The sequence below is a fragment of the Diadema antillarum genome, unplaced genomic scaffold (assembly GCF_040938485.1).
Source record: "Diadema antillarum isolate AM-2024a unplaced genomic scaffold, OU_Dant_1.0 seq00002499_RagTag, whole genome shotgun sequence".
In the NCBI taxonomy this organism is placed as follows: domain Eukaryota; kingdom Metazoa; phylum Echinodermata; class Echinoidea; order Diadematoida; family Diadematidae; genus Diadema; species Diadema antillarum.
The window spans coordinates 1,919-14,875 of NW_027273103.1; the positions used below are offsets into that span (position 1 = coordinate 1,919).

At 38.4% G+C, this 12,957-nt stretch overlaps 1 protein-coding gene across 1 annotated transcript; it reads right to left on the minus strand.

The window, feature by feature from the left end:
• Positions 1-3,491: 3,491 nt before the first annotated feature.
• On the minus strand, positions 3,492-12,949 carry LOC139714888 (low-density lipoprotein receptor-related protein 5-like). The gene is made up of 6 exons (XM_071626533.1): positions 12,909-12,949; positions 12,158-12,406; positions 10,989-11,219; positions 5,863-6,117; positions 5,215-5,500; positions 3,492-4,418 (listed from the first exon to the last, which is right to left on the minus strand). The coding sequence occupies exons 2-6, from the start codon at positions 12,216-12,218 to the stop codon at positions 4,079-4,081; spliced, it is 1,173 nt and encodes a 390-aa protein (XP_071482634.1). The 5' UTR covers positions 12,219-12,406; positions 12,909-12,949; the 3' UTR covers positions 3,492-4,078.
• Between the last annotated feature and the right edge of the window lie 8 nt (positions 12,950-12,957).

The following is a 12,957-nucleotide window of genomic DNA, read 5'->3' on the forward strand; positions in this document are numbered from 1 at the left end:
CACTCATCCTACAGACATGCCAAAAGCTTGCCTCATTCAAAATTCATTGCACAGGAAAAAATATTGGGCGAAGACAGCCAATTTCGTTTAAATGTCAAAAATGACCACAGGATTAATCTCTCTCTCATTTGCAAATTCCTGATTTCAACTACATATCCATCATATCTGGTAGTTGATTCAGTGAGTCTACATGACAACATTATCGTAATTTGTGTCTGTCACTTGCAGTTTGAACACAACACTATCAATTTTTACGTTCTTTTGCATCTTCTCAGGAATCCTGAGGTCTCCATGAGGTCATCAGGAATTTGTCACACTGCACCCACTGCACCTGTTCAAATCAACATTTGCTATTAACTTAGTATTAACAATTTTGTGTTCATATGCTTCTGACCTAAAACATATATCCTGCTATCACAATAACTTTTTATCACAGAGATTCTACATTTCCTTTTTCACATTCCATTCTCTACGATGCAAATATTGAAACTTGAATTGAATGCCAAAACTGTTATTTCCTGAGCTAACAGTGCTTCATGTAATTAAGTGACATGGAAGGGAAACTCTGGAAAGTAGTTAATCCTTGTTCACTTTCTGGTGAGTGATATCAAAACATGCCACATGATTTCCTATCCATAAATTCCCTGTACTTTGAACATTTGTTGAAATAATGTAATAGAACAATCGATTAAAGGATGATCAACCAGGTCTTCAAGAGCTTCTTGTGATTACAGTGAAAATAAGATATCTCAGTTATCCATAGAATAATCAAAGAGAAATGATGCACTAAATTCTGCAGTTGTAGTGTTCTTTTAGCTCCCTTCTTCATCTCGGAAAATTTGTAATGCAGGCAGGAGCTGCTCAAAGAAGGATATACATTGTAGATTAGCATGAGGCATTCTAATACTAAATCATATACTTTCCACGGTTGGTGGCACATTCAACTCTCCTTCCTCTACCCAATAGCAAGCCCACAGAAGACTTCAAATACAAGCCTTGCTGAACACAGCAACATAAAACATGTTTCAGTTGGAATTGATTGCAAATAATGAAGACATAGCAAAAACTCATGTAACAAAAAGAAATTTGCAAATGATTAAATGACAGATGTCAACATAAAACTAATAGCAAGCAATGCAGTTGGCACAACATATGCTGTCATATCTGGAAAACAGGCAAGGCTACATCAGGAAGAAGTATGTTGAAAGAAGTTGGCAAAAGAAGGAAAATAATGGGAGAGACTCAAATGATTGGAAGAAATCAGAATACCTTGAAAGCAAAGGAAAATGATGGAAAAACATGCTGGGTGTCAAAAACAAACAACAGTGATATAATAGTTTGAAAGTACACAAACAAATATGGTGCGGGGGAACTCTTTGTGGTTGGATCTGATATAAAGCCACAAATACCCTCCCCAACTGCTCCCCCATCCCCCCCCCCCAAAAAAAAGGAAGTCAACATTAAGTGTTAAAACCTGTGGAAGAATTTTCTACCAGACTCATGAAAGAACAGAATATACCAACTTTAACATGCTTTTACTTAGGATCTTCTTGCCATGCTAGAGATACAAGTAGATTTTTGCAATGAATCTTTGATGATGAAAAACTTTAGTCAATGGTATGGTTATAACAACTGCAAAGGCAACTGTACGTCTGGAAAATGTGACCAGGTTTGGAGTAGGTGACACTCCTTGGAAATGACAGTATAGTGGTGGGGAAAAAAAAATCAGAATACACCATTATGTTTCAACCCTCAACTTCAACGAGTCTCATGACAATAAGCCAAGCAGTCTGCAGGAGACATTGAATGCTGCTCCTATTATTTTTTCAATCCTAAATTCTTTTCCATTCAAGTTGCCGTTAAAGAGGAAGACAATGAACACTGAGCAAAAATCTTATTTTCATGATTTAAATACTGTGATGCTTACATTAAAGACTACTTACGCTCAGTTCCATAAAAGTTTTACTACCATCTCAACGTCATCTGAACCTAAAGAAGACTGTCATTAATGGGAAGGCAGCTTCCAGCCATTAATTTTTCTCACAACTCAGAGTTAAAAAAAAGAAGGAAACACATCAAAAAAGGAATCTGTATTGCAAACTTTTCATAACCAGATATAATTATGAAGCACGAACCAAAATAAAAAAGCCAAACATACACAACGGTGTTGAGAGCTCTAATGACTAAAGTTTGATACAGCCAGAAGTGCTAATTCATGCATTAATGAGAGCAACATCACATGTATTGTCCTGAGGTCTTCCAGTTTTGATAAGAAAATCTCATAGCACTGCAAGGCACCTTAATAATTCAGGGAGACTATGGAGAGAATTAATTCCTCCTTTATTTTGCATGGCAGACCTCTGTGTTGTATCGTGTGCCATTATGGTGCTTATTTCCAACCATACACATAATTTGCAGGAAGGGGGAGGGTGGTGGATACATAAAATGAATACTACATCCAAGTATCATTCCAAGAAATCCCAAGAGAGATTTTTTCACCTTCTTCATTGATGTTTTCCATATCATAATCATCATAAGAAAACCATTACACAACATGAAATAAGATTGTTCACTGTATCAACAATCAAATTTGTGACTTAACATTTACAAAACCCACAATAACTATACTAGTTGCCAGTATACCCATTTCAGTACTTTTACAAGAATATGAATATGAATATTTCTTCAGTGTTTGTTTGAATTTGCTAAACTCATATGAAAATTTCTTCAGTCAAAGAGACCAATGTGTGAGTATAAATCAGCAATATAACAGAATATTCCTGATGGTAAAACCAGCCTTAATCACCCTAAACTCTAAGCATGCTGTAGCAGTACATCTTATCATGATAGAGTAGCTATTTTGAGAGCACCTCTACAGTTTGTGAGAATCATCATTTTGAAAACTACACAATTAATGACTAAATAGTTCTGTAGAATCACAAGGTAACCTTACAAGTTCTGTGTGACTTCCCATTACACTGGCACACATAAAACTTTAGAGGTATCATTAGGCAGTGAACTAAAAACAGTATGTTGCATCCACACTGTGCCTAGGATGATGCTGTGAACACTTTTTGCAGAATGAAATGAACTAAATGGTGAATACAACTTCCTTGAATTAAAGAAGAATACTTCATAAATTACTGTTCGGCATGCACATTCACAAAGTTCATGTTTTAACTTTTCTGACACTCTGGTTTGTTTTGAGGAGACAATTATGGCAGTAATCTCCCAAAGCAAGGACTTAGAATCCATCTTGCATAAACAAATAATCACACTGGCCATAAAGTGATGAGCCACAACTCACAGGTGGAGGTGAAACAAATAACAGATTGCAGAACGGGTGACTCCAAGCGCATAGTTCCACATAGAGAAAGCAGAGATGAGGAGAAGACCAACAGTGCTTCTCTGCTGTGCTCATGGCTGGATGATGCAGCATGCTTGAGGTAACAATGATGGGCAGGTGAAGATGCGGGGGGGGGGGGGGGGGGAACTATGTTAGCAGCTACACTAACTCTACTCAAAGATGTGCACAACGTATGCATTCTTAAATGCCCCTTTAGTCCTGATGAGTATATTCCATGCTAGTTGCTTGGTTCCTGCAAAGGTTAATTTCCTCCAGGAGGTTTAAGACATGTACTTCCAAAAGGCTGGGTGACAAGACTTTATCCACAACTTCTTAATAAAGACCTGGACAATGACAGAAGACTGTGGGATAGTAAATGCTGCCTCTTCACTTCACAAGACCACCAGCTCTCTTTGTCATCACTCTTTCTTGAGATGATAGTGACAACTGATGAATAATACCTCTTCAACATATATCGTTTGTAACAGTTACAATGAACAATATAAAACGAAAAATATATATATATAATATATATACGTATGTACATATACATATATATCCCTGATATAAGTTTCAATATAAACATGGTCACAAAAATATAATGAGAGTTGGTGACAAATGACAGCAATAGGTGACTGCTCCACATGTAATGGAAATCCTCCTAGAAATGTTCAGCAAGAAATGTTTGTCCCACTGCATCATGCTAACACACTTTGTGCTCTCCTTGCTTTGCTATGTGGAGTCTGTTGCTGGTGATGGCGGAGGTGGGTATGGATTGAAAAAACTCCGCTCAGTTGACGGTGATGGAGGACAGCTGTCATAATTGTCACTCATGTACTGGCTGTGAGGTGTAGGGGGTGGTGGGTAAGGGTCCGAGTCATAGTTCACTGCCTCTGGATTCAGAATATTTGAGTGGTTATACTTAAACTTTTTCCGTCGTGACTTTGAAATGTTAGCATATTTGTGGTGTGGCACCGATGCTGCTGTGGCCATGCAGTAAGGCTCGCTGTCCTCACACACGTCTGTTGAGCAAGGCGTAGGCGGAGGAGGGAAGTATCTTAATTTATGATGTCTGCAGGTTGAAAATTGAAAAGACAGGAAAAATTGTCACAAATTATATTTCAGGGTCAAAACATGTTAATATGCTCATTGTACTAATACCCTTATTTCAGGAAGACTGATGACAAATCGAAACTGAATTTTCAAAGGACGTCAAGAACACATCTCGTCATGCTAATCATGTCGGGAAAAAGTGAAAGAGATGAATTTCTGTATACATGGTCAAAGCTCACAATTCACTGAGTGTTCAGAGACATGAGGTACTGCTTTAAAACAATCTTGGGCTCCCATCAAGGAAACATACAGTATTCTAAGCTTGCAATTACACAAACACACGGCAAAACCGTCAAACTGATCTCCAATGCTACAACCTAAAGGTGTTCAGATTCATTTATTCAGATTAATAGATGACGTTTCCTTTGCTTATAGCACCTGCTTCTCAGAGGGGTCGTGTCTATGCCTCGTTCAAATAATGACCAATTAAGAACGTCACAGAAGTTGACTATAAAAGGCAGAATTTGTGGTACATTATGTTATTAACTGCTAATATACATTTGATACAGACATTACATGTAAACATGGCAATATCTATTACATGATAGTGGCAAATGGTATTTTAAAATAATATTTTGAGGGTGACTGGCAGAAGCCTTTAGCACTCAAAATCATGAGACATATTTGCTCTGAAGCATTTCACATGGTCAATGATGGTGTCAATTGTATCACCGTTGATACAGGCTTGGATACTAGAAGGCTGTGCCATTGAGGGCTCAGTGTCTAGCTCACTTCTGGTCATTTTAAAGACTTACTTGTAAGATCTGCTTGTGCTGGAGGGGTTCTGGGCTGCTGCAGCATAGTACAATTCAGCAGTGCCCTGTGAGCGCTCTGTGACTGGGCTGGGTGGTGGATTCAGGGTCTCCTTTGGGTAGTTGCTGGTGCCCATTGAGCTGACCATCTCTGAGCTACATGACGACGCCCCCGTTGGCAGGATCCTCTCTAAGGGTCCAGCACTGCTACCACCACTCCCACTCTTTGGTGAGATCTTAGAAGAGCATGAGTTCAGGTTGGTGGTCTTTGGGTGTGGTCGCGTGTTATCTAAAGTAAAGGACACATTTAGAATTCAGGATAAGTCATAAAACTTTCATGATACTGCCTATAGCTTCCAATATTCAATTTTGTTATAACTACATGATTTTCTTGTCCTTCATGCAATCGTTCATTTACATGGACATTCATCATTCATACCATCATTACGTCACATCAGAAAATGCTCTTCAACATTATTACTTCAGTTATCCATTCACTAAATTACTTCAAGACAATCATACTACACTTCTATTCATTCACTGAGCCATTCATGACTTATCACAGCACAGCACAAATCTTGTTACCATTCTTCCATGCATTCTATCCAAAACAAACACAAAACCTGACAGAAAGGCACCCAGGAGGCTTACTTGAGAGGTACTTGTGGGGCACATGGTCCTTGCCTAGCTGATTCAGCATGAGTACGGTGGAGTAGTTGTTCTGCTCAGCTGGGGTGCTGTAGTCATCCTCACCACGAGCCTGCCCAATGCCCCAGCGCCGGCAGAGGAAAATGGTTCCCACCACCATGACACCAAGTGAGAGAGCAGTGACAAGGGTGCCAACCAGGGCTTTGTTCATCCCGCCGTGTGTAATGGGGCTCGCTGGGGGTATGGGGCTCATGGGGACTGCCAGGAGAAAGAGGAGAAAAGAAACCTTGTTGAATGTCTCTATGGGATACACTGGACACTCCCTGCCATCCTTGCATATCACCTACTTTGCTCGTCTCTCATCTATGTTTCTAATATCTGGGGTAAATAAAACATGGAGCATCTTCAAGAAATCTACACATGGACCCCAGCATCAAAAATCACATTTACATACAGCAGTAGGTTGGGTTGTCTTCCACTACAACTCTCACGATGTATCATGATATGGAGGTAATGGGATTTTTAAAAAAAAGCAAACGAACAGACTAATGTGGGTCCCTCGGATACGCTGATAGGGAGTAACTACTTATATCTAATTTGCTCTTGAATGAAAGCTAAATCAGTGACAATTAAGAGGTTAAAGTTCAAAGGAAATTGTTCAAGTGGAGGTCCTGGACCTTGTGATTGGCATAGTGCATACTCTAAATCTGCTCATTCAAGTATGTTTTAATATCATGAACAGATTTCTCTGGGAGCACTTTAAATCATTTCTTTCTTGCTTTTTTCAATAAATGATGTCAACATTTCTCTGTACCAAGAAGAGAATTTTAGAAAAAATGTCAAAAAGGATTAGATTAATCCTCACATACTCTTAAGACAGACATTGGAGACATTGGGGACTATCTACGTCTTTGCTTTGGATAAACATACAAGTGCATAATATTTTTGGTCTATGATTTGGAAGTCATGAAACCACAATCTAACAACATCTAAAAGTGTGGATTAATTGGGGCTTAAGTTTATAACCAAATGAGTCTCCAAAACCATGAATCGAATAAACTTACAACCAAGTTGTAATTTATCATTCCATGCACAATCAATCAATAATCTATGCCTCAGGATCCTGGATATGCAACTTCGATATTGTATATACTCACAATACTGAGCATATTTCTACAGATCCAAGCAGTTACATTTTCCCCCTATGTGTACACAATTCATATTTGTTTTTGGGATTTGTTTGTTTGTTTTTTCTTTCCCTTTACATCTTTATATTCATGTCTTACATCACCTATATGCATTGAGACTCCAAAATAGCAGGGATTAAATCGATTATGGTAAAAGGCATCCAAATACAGTCAGACCTATAATTAGTGGCATGATAAGTCAAGAGGTATACTGTACAGAGTGGACATGTGTGAACAGAGCACACAAGGGCATCACTCATAAACCACGAAATAATCAGTGAAGGCAGACTTGTGAAGTCACTGCTTAAAATGTTCCCTTGATTTCAACAGGCTTGGAGTAAAGATCAGAGTTTCAACTTATGGATCCTTGGCTCTGTGACTGTTTGAATGACCAAAGCTGTCAGGATATGACATGAAACACTTATGGCACTGATAACTGAAATGAGTAACTTCACTGCTTCTATGCAGCTGCAGTCCAAAATCACCCTCCAAAATGTCTTGAACACCAATTTTGAATGCCTGGATTATGAAATGAAGACAGAAGCACTTTGCTTACTAAAACACCTGGGATACCAGTCATAATCAGAAGAGAAAGCCATGTTTATATAAACTAATATGAAATACTAAGGAAGTAGGATGATCATGTTCATTGCAACAAGGACATTAGCACACATTCCTTGTACAGTACGCTTGATGTTATATACAGGCACATTGTTTGTCTGCACTAACAACAGCAACTGATATCATATTTACCATGTGTGAACACAAAACCAGAAAAAAGTCTTTGGCATAAAAACAAAAACAAAATACACAGTGTGAATCAACATTTCCCTTCAAGCCACTTTAATACTCTGTATCATAGGTTTTGTGTGCTAAGAAGAAGACTAAAAGAAGATCAGTATAATGTGCTTACTGCAAGCTGGTTGGGCAATGACTTTTTGTTCTCTCTAAGAACATGGGACAAGAAATCATTCCAAAATCTGTCTGATAATCCAAGAAGCCTACACATAAAACACTACCATGGTGTCTGTGGTATGAATGGATTGAGAGTGAGTGACTTTCTCTATAACCCCCTAATCCTCCATACCTTCTACTTCCAGATGGGCAAGACAAACATGACAGAAGTCTCTCGATCAAGAGAATTACCATGGGCCAGGTCATAGCTTAAACCAATAGCCTTACAACTAGAAATGTTCATTGCATCACAGTGTAAATGTATCTCCCTGTGACCACCATAAATTGTATGTATGTCATTTAGGAGACCAAATACTTATGGCACAAACCATCCAACCTAAAAAGAAAGGTAAAAAGTGTTCTTATGTGGTGTTTATTTTGCTTTTCTTTTTGTTCTGTTGTTTGGGATAGGTAACTGACCTATGGATTTTGACATCAGTTCGTTTTTTTGCTGACTGTGTACCCATCTCAACTACATGACTTCTGCAACTTACAGTGCTTTTTCAAGAAAGTTCATAGACCATTTGACCTTCAGTCTCTGTAAGCTTTAAATCATATTCAAACTTGACTTGTGTCTGTACGATATGAATATGTGATGTGATTTAAGGGATCTTATCTCAAGTTGTCTGAAGCTGATGGGATTACATTGCTTATAATGGAAATTCATTGACCTTTGACCTTAGTTCAATTTCACCCCCAAACAGGAGTCAAAAATTGGCTAGGGTACACCTCTATAAAAATGTGATTGCAAAAGTGGCCATGTTTTTGTCTCTCAAGTCAATGAGGAACACAAGCAAAGCATGGTGTTTCATTTTTCTGATGGTTTCTGAAAACAACCTTGATTTAGTGGTGTATGGTGACCAGTAATGTTGATGAGCTGATTCAATGATGGGATCATAGTTCAAGCTTCAGCCAGGATGCTGATGATGGTTTGGCAGCAGTCAGAGTTAACAAAGATGAGACTCTTCAAAGCTGACAAGTACAACACAAATTTCTTGAAGCAACTGACCAAATGAATGCTTTCTATCCTGGTGATAGCTCTTCCCAAAGCTTGCTAATTTGCTGTTGTTCGTGATTTTTTTTTTCCTTGAGAACATCTTATTTGGCAGCCAAAAAGAAAAGAGAACAATGGAGCAATGTCGCAAATAGCTTTCTTGCACTGGAAAAAGCAGCAGTTGCTAGAATTGATGCTTGTCACTTGTGGAAACAATGTGTATGCTCCACTTATAATGAAGTACCTTGATGAGTCCTGGTGACTTCACTATACTGAGTAGTTGGTGTATGTGAAGTACTAGTCAATTGTACATCAGTGGTTCCTAAAAAGGTTCAGAAATAAGACATTGTAATGCTATGGAATCATTTGTGGGTTTTCTGTGTTTCTGTTTTTGTCTCATTGTTATGATAACATCTACTACCTCTTTCCTCATTATCAGTACAGTACTTTTTTGACCTGTTTCTCAATATGAAAAGAGGAAAGTATTCCAGCCAAGTATCACTGATTTTAATTTAGTCTGCTCAAGCTTTCCAGTCATAATGTATTTATCAGTGCATGCATATGTACCTAAGAAATACCAGTAATCAAAGACAAGGCCTATACAGACAGGACTGTGATGGCCTGGTAGCCCACTGGGTGTAATTTTCTACTTATAATCACAGGGCATGTATAATGCTGCATGGATGGGTGCATGTTTGATCTTGTGAAATAGCATACTAAGGATAAGGTGATCTATGCCCTTAGTTTTCTGATTCCATCCATGTGAGGTGAATCAATAAGAAACCTCCCCCATGGCAGTCATTGGGTCACAGTCAAGGTAACTTGTGTCAAACACTTTGCTTGCTTTTTGTCTGTATGATCTGTCAATCAATCCCATGAGTTTTCACTCAGTTTTGCGATGACAAAGAGAAAATAAACGTCAGAGAAAAAGGAACTCAACAGCTGGCTGCTATCTCTACAGCATCATCATATCCTTTTGAAGCATTTTCTGTTTTATACCCTAGTGCTTGCTCTGACAAATTGTTGATTAGTTCTTCACATCTAACATCTTGTTAAAAGAACATCTGTATCAAAGAAAGCTGCATAGATTCTCAGGAGCAGCACAATTGCAACAGATCAGCTAAAAGCTGAGAGATAATGTACAAACATCAAGGAAGTTACGAACTTCTGACGATCAACCTTACAGGACATCATTTGATAAATGTATACCACCTTGGTTCCCTCATAGTGACATCTCATGTACTATATTGAGCTCTGTACATAAGTTTACAGTGTGTTATAGTGTGTTACATAAATTTCAGTTACCACAAGCACCTTCACTATGATTTGATTCAATATAAATCCAGGTTTTTGTGTTCACACTCAACTCAAAAGATAAAGTCAATTTCTTCACTGGGATAGACAAAATTTTCTAAAAATGTACAATTTTTGTGCATAATATAAATCAAGATGTGTCAAGAAAGACATTATCAGCACTAATGTGTCATAACTGAGACACCTACGCAATAACATGGTAGATGAGAAAGTCATATTCATAGTCACTACATCTTGATTATCTGTCCTTTGGCAATTGCAGTTTTATTGATCTGTTGATTATGTGTCTCTTTATCCTACCAAGATTTCTCTTTGGAACAAATTCTTAATCCCATGTTACTCTATTACAAAAATTGGAAAGGGGCAGCGAATACAAGAATACGAGACAGAATCTTGAGAAGACTGTGAGTCTGTGAATGTTTTAAGTATGGATGACAGACTGCACTTCACTGACAACTACCACATCAAACTCCTGTCATCTAACTGGAGGGAAATTCAGAAGCATTTAATTTCTAATCATTGGATTACTGGAGTGAGTGGTATGACTTCAACTGAAATAGAAATAAATTCTATTGTATGCATTGTTGCTACTGATATGTTTGTGAGTTGAATCATTAGCTGGTAGAGAGAAAGTTTGTGATACCTTGGATACTTTTCTTCCCCTTCCTTTCACTACTTACCACATTCCTCCTCATCACTGCCATCATGGCAGTCTGGAATCCCATCACAGACAGCATGGAGCTTGACCACACACTGGCCATTGGTGCACTGAAACCAGTGGGGATTAATACACTGTGGACACTGCATCTCATCACTGTCCCCGTAGAGGCAATCCACTTTCCCATCACAGCGCAGTGAGCGGTCAATGCACTGACCACCTGCACACCGGAACTCATCCACCATGCAGGGAACTGTAGGTTTCATCAGTCAGACCCAGGAGTGAGGAGGTGAAAATGAATAGGGAAATGGACAGAGGGTGGGTGAGACAACACAGACAGAAAGAGAAGTGTGAGAGACAAGTGGTGAGTTTATGTACACTGATTCATTTGTCTAAAGTTAATGATTCTCTTTCCTGACTTTCAGTAACTTTTAACTCCCTTTCTGTGTTATTGTTATCAAACTTTTTTTTTCTTTAGTTACAATAAAAACTATCACATTTCTAATTTCTCTCATTAATCTCTTCCTCCTCACTACATCTTTATCACTTATATGATTTTCCCTACCCTCTCTCTCAGTTTCTGAATTTAATTATTCTCTGACTTCCACCTTTACATACACACATACATTGTTACATTGGTATAGTACTTTTTCTATATGGTACAAACTGCTTTATATGTAAACAGCTGTTCTGTATCAGACATGATAAACTTACAATATACAAACACACAAAAATAGCAGTGTGAATTATTATATGATACGACTGTAATATATGAAATCTTAAATGCTTGCAGAACAGTAAGTTGAATGAATTATTCCCTAATGAAGGGGGTAATGAATCCAAAAGTTATGGGGCAATGTACGAGAAAGAGGGATCCCTAGCCCTTTTGTGGGTCTTTGGAATGACTTAGGGAAATTTGCTTACAAGATCTTAGGTGGTATATACATGAAAAGATATGGAGTAGTTCATTAATTGGGGCCTCTTTATGAATTAATTTAAAACTGATGGTTCATTATATGTCATATATCTTTATCTTTATGTATCACTGCTCTAATTTTCACTGATCTTCCCCTAACATCACTTCTATTTCATATGCTCCTCTTTCTTTCATCCTTCAACCACTGAAGGTTTAATGTCACTTTTTTTATCCTGCAGTTTACTCCCTCCATCATCTCAAGTGGCTCTACTCACCACAGTCCGTCTCATCACTCATATCATCACACTCGTTGGACTCATCACATCTCCACGTCATGGGGATGCAGGCAATGTTCCCCGAGACACAGGTAAACTCCTTAGGGCTGCAGGTAGGTGGTTCAACACACGTCCGCTCATCACTATCCAGGACAAGATCAAGTGGGCAGGAGCACCGGCCGGTTCCATCCTCACGGATGATGCAAAGGTGGGAGCAGCCATTGTTATCAATCAGGCAAGGATGGTCATCTGTTGAGGGAGAAAGAGAAAAATAACAAACTCAAATTAAATTCCACGTAGGAAACACCTGTACCATGACTTGACCCTTACAACAATCCCATTCAATAGATTTACCTGTCATCTGATTAATATAATGCATGCTGCCTCATGCAACACACAATAACTAGGAGGAATACCTCATGTCCTTGTTACTTGTAGCTTTCCACAGTGACAGCTCTGTTGTTATGTTACCATATTCTGTACATTGGTCATTGTACATTGATGTGACAAGAATTGATACTGACATGTCTCCTAACTGGAATACACCATCTTGACAATTTGCATACAGACACATACTCAGTAGATTTTAGGGTTTACGGTGACTATCTGATATTCAATGGTTGATAGTACTTTCACTAAGAATAACTAGCTATCAAATGAAGAAGCAATGAACAATTTGTTGTTATGGAAAGTACTACCACTTTCACAGCTCTCATTCTCTCGATTCCAAGCTTCTTCAGTTAATATTTACCAATGAGGTTGCCATCAACAGCCAGAATGTCAGTCAGACCATTAATTGC

Bases quoted from the DNA above. Each gene is read 5' to 3' on its own strand.
- LOC139714888 (XM_071626533.1), bottom strand. From the start codon at position 12,218: ATGACGTGGAGATGTGATGAGTCCAACGAGTGTGATGATATGAGTGAT. The intron at 5,501-5,862 runs GTAAGCCTCCTG...CCTTTACTTTAG, and splicing joins GCCCCACAAGTACCTCTCAA to ATAACACGCGACCACACCCA. The intron at 4,419-5,214 runs GTAAGTCTTTAA...TTCAACCTGCAG, and splicing joins AGCACAAGCAGATCTTACAA to ACATCATAAATTAAGATACT.